Here is a 9235-nt window from a genome sequence, read left to right on the forward strand (position 1 = left end):
CCACCACTCAATCACCCAACCTCAACCCAATTGAGATGGTTTGGGATGAGTTGGACCGCAGAGTGAAAAAACAGCCAACAAGTGTTAAGGCTATGTGGGAACTCCTTCAAGACTTTTGGAAAAGCATTCCAGGTATAGATGGTTGAGATAATGCCAAGAGTGTGCAAAGCTGTCATCAAGACAAAGGGAGTCTACTTTGAATAATCCCAAATATGTTTTGATTTGAAAACACTTTTTTGGTTACTACATGATTTCATTATGTGTTATTTCATAGTTTATGTCTTCACATTATTCCACAATGTAGAAAATAGTAAAAATAAAGAAAAACCTGGAATGAGTAGGTGTGTCCCAACTTTTGACTGGTACAGTATATTGATCCACTATGTTTACTGTTAGATTGGATGACAATATTCGCTGTTGATATTGACATATTGCAGACACAATGGGACATAAAATGCTATTGGTGAGCTAATATGTTGCATTTTATCAGGCAAAGCAGAAAGCTGTAGCCTGTGGTGGCTTTTTACATGGTTAATGGCTAAATTGACAGGTGGGCTAAATCGATAGGGCAGCCAGGCTACACAGGTATTTCTTCTAACCCGCCTAAATGTGTCTGGAAAAATAGCTTAAGGTGTTTTGGTCGTCATTTCTGACCATCCCATTAGTCGGGGCTGTGACTATTTGAGAACTTATGTGGAATTAGGAGGAAACGGGAGGTGGCTGCAGTGTTCCAAATAATTTGGAAGGGAGTGACACGAGGGTGCATTTGGGTATAAATAGCACTGTTTGTGCAACTTTTCTGACCATCTCATCTGGACGAGGGAAGGGAGCATTTCGAAGTGCGGAAGAAGACGGCTGTGTACCGAAGCTATTGCCATGCGCTCTCCACTTACTTTCCTTGTATTGATCACCTCAGTGATTTTACAAACTTTGACATCGAGCACCTTCAAAACGTAAGTACGCTACAAAACATTTGATGTAGCTGGTAGTAGATTAAACACACAATCAGCAATTTGTATTTACATGCCTTTCTGCATGCAACATAATTAAATCTACTCCTTATTCTGCACACTTTGCACTTGCAGGTGTAGAATAGTCCACCTGAAGCAATATAATTATTTTAGTTATAAACCTAATATTACATAATGTAATATTTTATATGTACTGATATAACTGAATATCTGCTTACAATTGCCTCTGTGTGAAATATAATATAACAAATATAGTGGTAAGGCCACAGGACCTCTCTCTTTCTCTCTGAGGCATGTGAGGCTTTTCACATGTTGTGAGACATGCTGGCAATTAGAACTATAGATTTTTTGGGTTTGAAAATTCAAATAGAGTTAGCCCTTAAATGTGCACCTTGAGAGATGTTGACAGACACTGCCCCCTATTGGGTGCTTTCCTCCAATGTCTCTCTGTTTAATCATCCCCCAGACATGGTTGACAGATCATTAAGACAACTCATTGGTATTCCCTCTAACACTCTCCAAAACAAAATCAATTGTGCCCTCCATTTCTCATTGGTTGGCCTCTCTGAGTGGGGCACATAGCTAGAGACGATTAAGATAACTTTGTCCCCAACTTTAAAACATCAGTAGGAACAAAAAGAGGAACAAAGGAGCAGTTGAGTACACTGCCACTTAAGTATTATTACCACAGCTGCATTCATGCTGACTCTTTCCCCTTTAAGGATATTACCTGGTGACGGTCAGCTCGAAAGTGGTAGGAGGGACCACAGAGAAACTTGTGCCAGGTCCACCAAGCCACAGAGCCTCTGTCATTGAAGGTGACGATGGAGATGGAGGATGGCAGCAGCACCATTCTACTGGAGGAAGCCGTTACACAGCGATTCTATTGCTGCACCTCCTTCCAGGTCAGCTGCAACTGTGCTGTGTTCAGCAGGCTACAACATTGTGGAAGCTTTGATAGAAATATATTATGTAGAGCCAACATGCCTCTCTGACATGTAGATTAAGGATCATGCCAGCTCTATCTATGACATTTCTAACTGCAAAGTTCCACAAACAATGGTGATCTACTGAATGTGGCCTATTCTATCTTCTCACATGCAAAAGCATCCCGACTACAGCAACAAGCATTTGTTAAATGTTGACGTCATTTGTTTACTTAACTAACACTGACCGGAGCCATCAGCTTTAATAGTAGCTGGACACTTTGAAATGGGTCTCTTTCCCGTCAGTGTTGGGTGTTACACAACCTGTGCCTCGCTTCATATTGATTTTAGTTGAACAGTAACCCCCACTAGTTGTACATACACTGAGTTACAAACATTAAGAAGACCTTCCTAATATTGAGTTTTTGCCCTTAGAACACCCTTTATTTGTCGGGCCATGGACTCTACAAGTTGTCGAAAGCGTTCTACATAGATGCTGGCCCAAGTTGGCTTGACGTCCTTTGGTGGTGGACCATTCTTGATACACACGGGAAACTGTTGAGTGTGAAAAACCAGCAGTGTTGCAGTTCTTTACACAAACTGGTGCAGCTGGCACCTACCATACCAGTTCAAAGGCACTTAAATATTTTGTCTTGCCAATTCTCCCTCTGAATGGCGCACATACACAATCCATGTCTCAAGGCTTAAAAATGATTATTTTAACCTGTCCCTTCCCGTTCATCTACACTGATTGAAGTGGATTTAACAAGTGACATCAATAAGGATAATAGCTTTCACCTGGCATTCGCAGACTAAATGACTTATTTGCTGATAAGATTCTATTGTCATTTGAGCAGATGGTGGAGAAATACCGACTCCCAAAGCAGGACTTTTTCCGCTTCCTACAAGTAAGACATTATATTGTGAAGAGCACCACCTTAATTGGTAACCCTGATATGTCTGTCATTGAGAGAATGCTTTTYTTTCCACAAAGGAAAATGTCTGTAAGTCTGTTTTATGATGCTTTAAGGTCMTTTCCTGCTGTCGATACACAGAGGGTGAAACAAGTGTGGGAGAAAGAATTGTCTGTGACTATTGACGAAGAGATGTGGGAGGACATTTGGAGATATGCAAAAACAATATCTATATGTAATCGTACTAGAGCAATCCAATTAAGAATAATWCACCGATTGCATATATCCCCAAATCGCAGACATGCCTTTAGCCCCTCTTCCTCTTCTCCTCAGTGTCTTAAATGCAAAACTGATACAGGCACCCTAACACATTGTTTATGGTCATGTACCAAAATACAAAGATACTGGTCTGGTGTTCTGCAAGAATTGAAAAGATCCTAGGGGTTGATCTAGAATTGGACCCAGTTTCTTTACTGTTGGGTCTCCCTAGTAGACATGTTACTTCTGTGAGTAAGAGGAGGCTTTACAACATCCTTACCTTTGCTGCAAGGAAAAACATCCTTTTACGGTGGATTAGTGATAAGGTTCCTTCTATTAAAGATTGGCATAAGATACTTTTTGAATGGGTGCCTCTGGAATATCTGACATGTACAWTGCATTCTAAAACAGATCAGTTCTACAAAGTGTGGGAACCCTATCTAAATTACCTAGAACCTGAGGTATCAGCTATTATGCTGCAAGGATTCTCTTAGAATGGTGGTGATCTATGTATTCAGAATTACACTGTATGTTCCATGTGTGGAACCTAACTTCTTAGTTTAAACCAAGCTTTTTTGTTTAATTTCTGTTTGTAAGTTTGTTTAAAATGTATGTATTGAGAGACGCAATGATGGGGATAGGGTGAGAGAAGCGGGGATAGGAAAGTGGTGTGCGTATGTGTGTATATGTGTATGTATATGTGTATATATAAATGTATGTGCAGGTATGTGTAGGCGGGTGCCGTTTTTTTATTTTTTATTATTATTATTTTTTTATTTTTTTGTTGCCTTGTCTTTGTTGTTGTATCTCTTTAATATGGGTGAAAATTGTGAAATTTCAATAAAAATACTGTAAAAAAAAAAAAGGAAGAGAAGGTGTCCTTAATGTTTTGTATACTCTGTGTATATCAGATAACAGTTGATAGAAACTCCTGACACTTCTGTACTGGTCATTCTTTATCTAAACAAAACACTATTCTTAGACTCGAGCTAGCTATGCGCATTCATTCAACAACACACATTCATTTCAGTCTTTTATTCTGAATAGTTTGGTTGTAACTCAGTCATGTTGTGTGGAACTCAACTTGGTTTCCAGGCTGTATGCAAAATGATCCAACCTATGAAATGTAATGGCTGTTATTTTAACCTCAGCATAGTGAAGTATGACTATCCACCATTTTAACAAAAAGCCCTCTTCTCAAACTACTGTTAGGAGAGCCAAGCTAAGGTTAGGAGCTAGATAATATTAGAACTTCTAAAAAACATCCATTGTCCTGTTCTTCGTGCTGTACAGGTACCCACAGTGAAGGCTGACAGTGTGGCCACTGTCCATGTCAGCATCAAGGGGAGGAAGGATGAGATGASTMAAAAGACCAAGATCTTTATCAAGCCCAAAAGATTCCTCACCATTTTCCAGACAGACAAACCAGTCTACAAACCTGGACAGACAGGTAGTTAGATACATTTCATTATTGATCAAATAATGTACTAAACTGACCCTTTTCGTCTGTTAATAATGTTGAATGATAATTATACATACTTATATTGAGGAAAGGTCATTACTGAAATGGATGATGAATATACTGTATATAGACAGATGCTATATAGATAAATGTTCCCACCACTTTTCCAGTCAAGTTCCGAATCGTCTCGCTGGATGCTAGTTTCTTGTCATTCAATCAGATGGTAAGTTACTCTCAGTGTTATTCAATAAAAATAAAGTTAGTCTTTCAAAGCATTTTTAAGTTGGGTTGTACAGGACAGCCGGTGTTAGTCAGCATTGGAACATTCTAGGGAGGTGCTGTGTCATTTGGGAGAGGTTTACTGTAGTTGAGTAAGGAAGGGACGTGATGGAGCAATGATTTCATTCTCTTGCAGTCCCATTTTTTTTATGGGGCAGTGTGGGTGAGTGTATGTGGGTGGATCAGCAAACATGTGGTCAGAGTTCATTTAGCTCGGCTGTTTGATCAGAGCACCTGAATCAACAGGAGCTCATGGCCTGCTCTGTACTGTAGCTCTGTAGATGCCTGTACTGTGGAAGCTGTTTTGGAAAGTTATGTATTTAATGTTTTAAACCCATTTCTGACTCCAAACTATTCTGGGAATTAATGCAAATATAGTTTAAAAATGTTTTTTTGGGGGCCCAATGTAAATGCTGAATGTTTGTTTCTCTTTTCTAGTATGAAACAGTGGAACTTCAGGTGAGACTCATTCACATCTATTGCACCTAAAAACCAAATCTGCATATATAACATAAGCAATAATAATGTCAGGATCTCCCATCAAAAATATTACCTGCCAATATGTACTGAGGCATGAATTGATACAATGCCTGCCTCTGTAACAAAAATATCTTCCTTCAACCTATTATGAATCTGTACAGGACCCCAACTCCAACCGCATTGCTCAGTGGTTGAACCAGTCAACAGTGAGTGGAATTCTGGACCTGTCCCACCCCATGTCTGCAGAGGCAATGCAAGGAAGTTACGTCATCACTGCATGGAATGAGAAGGGAGAACAAACCTCCCAAAACTTTGACATCAAAGAATATGGTGATGTCTTGTGTCTGATTCTATTGTTTTTACATTGTGATTACATGGTGATTTAAATTGTGGTCTGTGATTTGTTTTTGGTGTAGAACAACAGACAATGAAGAAGTAATATCAACATGTCTTTTTTACAGTGTTGCCCAAATATGAGGTGAARGTCCATCTTCCCCAAACAATAACTATTCTGGACAATCAAGCAACACTGAGAGTTTGTGGAAAGTAAGTGACGAAGATGATCGATCGAGCATGACAGACAATAAGATGATAATGACCAGCAAGATAATGATAATGACAAACAAGCTTTTAAACAAGGACATTTTATGGGCAGAATATTAGGACTTAATGTGTGTGTTGCATAGACTATACTTTATAGATACTGTCCCATGTTTGATACTTGCTCATGTTCATAGCTGTTTCTATTTGTACAACACATGTGTTTACCATTATTGAATTGTCATTCTTATGGTGACTTTGTTTCTAGATACACTTATGGAAAACCAGTGATGGGGTCTGTCACGACGAAAGTTTGCAGAAATGCCAATCGACGTTACTGGTTTTATGGTTCTAGTAATATCTGTGAGTTGTATCTTATGAAAGTAAGTATTTTTTATTCTTGTTACGCTAAATCCTTTGATGACAAATGGAACTCACTGTGGTGAAATTTGTGAGGTTTATGGAAGCATGCTTTCGTAGAGGAGCTAAGCTGACCTACAAAAACTGTACTCATTCTCCCTAGACCGACAAAACTGGTTGTGCAACCCAAATTATTGACGTGACCCGGTTCGGTCTAAATGAATCWAAGTTTGATGACTTTGAAGTGGAGACTGAGATGGAGGAATATGGAACGGGTAGGAGAGAACTTCATCTTYAACRTAGAGGTGTTTACATGYTYAACTGTTAACCTCTGACCCTTGCCTGTGTTCTCTCCAGGGGTCATCCTTAAAGGTAGTGGTAAGGCAAGCTTCACCAATGTCATCATAACTGTYAGTTTTGAGGACGTGCCCCAAGCATATAAACCAGGGATTGCATACGAGGGGAAGGTGAGGACAAAATATATTAACAAATGCCTTTTTAATAACACTGCAGGGAAACGGATTGCTCAGGAAAATCTTTGTGAAAGAAGTTGTGATAAATGTTAACGTTCATTTGTAGCATCTAAATCATGATTTTGATGTGTTGTGTGCAATGGGAGTTTACATGTAGTATATTGGACATCTGCAGTCATCCTGTCCTGTGTTTTCAGATCAAAGTGACCGGTCCAGACTCTACTCCCATTCCCAATGAGCCTGTGTATCTCTTCCTACAAAACAGTGGCACATCTGAGAACTGGACTCTCACCACAGACAGCAAGGGCATTGCTTCTTTCTCTCTAGACACTTCTCTATGGAGTTCTGAGTCTGTGTCTCTGTCGGTCAGTTGTCACTCACTCATGTTTTCCTCTAAATATTTAATGATATATTATTTAAATATGAAAATGTTTGTTCAGAATGAGATCATTAATTTCTCATGGTGTATTACAGTTGTTTATTTTTCATACATTTTCTGTATTTCTTCAACCAGGCTCGTTATCAAAAGTTTAAGGAGGATTATCCGTACATGCGCAGTGTGTGTAGACCAGAATATACATCCGCTAACCATTTCGCAAGGAAGTTTTATTCCAAGAGCAAGAGCTTTGTGAAGATAATGCAGGGCGAAGGGAAGTTCTCCTGTAAAAAGGACGGTATTGTTCTTGCTCGCTACATCATCCAGGGGGAGGAGCTGATAAAGGGACAGAAGACCCTGGAYTTTTTCTATCTGGTAAGGTTAAAGGGATGTTTCACTCAAAATACAACCTGTTTTTCCACTTACTTTGACTGTGGTTTCGGAATATATATATTACTTACTTTGGTATTTGATTGTCATGTCTGGAAAGATTTTAAGAATGGATCAGGCAAACCGTGCAATACTTTACATGCAGCTGAAAMGTTATCTTATGTCCCAGGTTATATCTAGAGGCAGCATTCAGCAGCACGGCCRTCTTCCTGTGGCCGTTATTGAAGGAAAAGGTAAATAAATTTTTCTTGGATTCTCCCGAATGCTTCCTGACATTTTTTCTTTAGGACTTCACAGAACCTCACTTGATTAGAGAATATACCTTRTTGAAAGGCCTAATGGCATTAAACTGTCATGGGATGAAAATCTGTCTCRACAGGATTCAATCAGCCAGATTAYATCTTCAATACAAGTTCTTACTGCACAGTGCAAARTATATTTACATTTCATAGACTAATCACAGATCACAAGGTCCGTATTGGATGACTGGTGGTTTAYGGTGACTTAATTTCAATCACATTGTCYGTCTCATTTCAGTAAACCAAGGGGAGCTGACGCTCTCGCTGCAGCRAATGCCTGAGCTGACCCCTTTAGCCCAGGTAGTGGTGTATACCATGCTGCCTGATGGGGAGGCAGTAGCAGACAGTCGAGACTTCCCCATTCACCTCTGCCTGAAAAACAAGGTAGGCACCAAACACATTCTTTAGTACCACTCTTCATACTGCATTCTCAAGCATGTGGTGCTGCATCATGTTATGGATATGCTTGTCATCGGCGAGGTCAATTCTATGCTGGAGTTGCTTACCAAGACGACATGAATGTTCTTAGGTTACGTTTGACTTAAATCGCTTCAAATCTATGGCAAGACTTGAAAATGCTGTCTGAGCTCTGTCAAGTTGATTTTTGATCAATGATGACATTTTTTTAAAGAATAATGGAAAATATTGTACAAGCCAGGTGTGCAAAGCTCTTAGACTTACCCAAAGACTACAGCGCGTAATCGCCACCAAAGGCGCTAATACAAAGTATTGACTCGGATATGAACTATTGGGTAAATTAGATATTCTGTATCTTATAAATATATTTACGAACATTTCTAAAAACATGTTTTCACTTTGTTTATTGTTGTGTGGGTGCTAGATAGGGTGGGGGAAAAACATATTTTAAAACAATTTTTGAATTCAGGCTGTAACAAACAAACTGTGGTGTAAGTCAAGGGTATGAATACATTTCTGATGCACAGAAGATATATTAATACTTTGCTGGATGTGTTCTCCTTTCTCCTCTCCAGGTGTCCTGAATTCTCGTCCTCAGGAGTTGCCAGGGAGAAGACCTCTCTGAGCCTCAGCGCCACCCGGGCTCTTTTGTTTCTCAGGCCATCGACCAGAGTGTGCTGGCTGCTGCAGCCTGAACAGGAGCTCAGCTTAAAGTCTGTACGCTCCATGGGGCCGTCCCAAATGGCACCCTATTCCTATGTAGTGAAATACTTTTGGGCCTCAAAGGGGTTTGGTTAAAGTGTGCACTATATAAGGAGTAGGGTGCATTTGGGACAGTCACAGCTCATCCACTTACTAACCATTGACTCCACCACACTAAGCTGAAGCTAACCACGATCACACAAATCCCTCCTTTGGCATTGATTTTGTGCACCATGTATTTCAAGATAGGATCCGCTTACTTTCAGTTCTTCTAACCATGTTTTAGCAACTGTCTGATACTTAAGTTTAAACTTTTGGACTATTCATTGGTTCTCTTGTAACACTCAGCTAAATCAAGTAATTTGGCTATATGATATTTAACCAAGGC

General features: G+C 39.7%; 1 protein-coding gene across 1 annotated transcript in view; it reads left to right on the top strand.

The window, feature by feature from the left end:
* The window catches only part of LOC112078302 (alpha-2-macroglobulin), a 14189-nt gene that overhangs the window by 3606 nt on the left and 1348 nt on the right, over positions 1-9235 (top strand). Inside the window, 16 exon segments of the mRNA XM_070442015.1 lie at positions 1694-1748; positions 1750-1876; positions 4363-4519; positions 4702-4754; positions 5249-5269; positions 5452-5620; positions 5752-5836; positions 6099-6213; positions 6354-6465; positions 6548-6657; positions 6861-7028; positions 7178-7414; positions 7599-7662; positions 7967-8112; positions 8721-8825; positions 8827-8862. Of these exon segments, the coding sequence (XP_070298116.1) occupies positions 1694-1748; positions 1750-1876; positions 4363-4519; positions 4702-4754; positions 5249-5269; positions 5452-5620; positions 5752-5836; positions 6099-6213; positions 6354-6465; positions 6548-6657; positions 6861-7028; positions 7178-7414; positions 7599-7662; positions 7967-8112; positions 8721-8825; positions 8827-8862 (1760 nt within the window).

Source organism: Salvelinus sp. IW2-2015, unplaced genomic scaffold, assembly GCF_002910315.2.
Source record: "Salvelinus sp. IW2-2015 unplaced genomic scaffold, ASM291031v2 Un_scaffold5517, whole genome shotgun sequence".
Lineage (NCBI taxonomy): Eukaryota > Metazoa > Chordata > Actinopteri > Salmoniformes > Salmonidae > Salvelinus > Salvelinus sp. IW2-2015.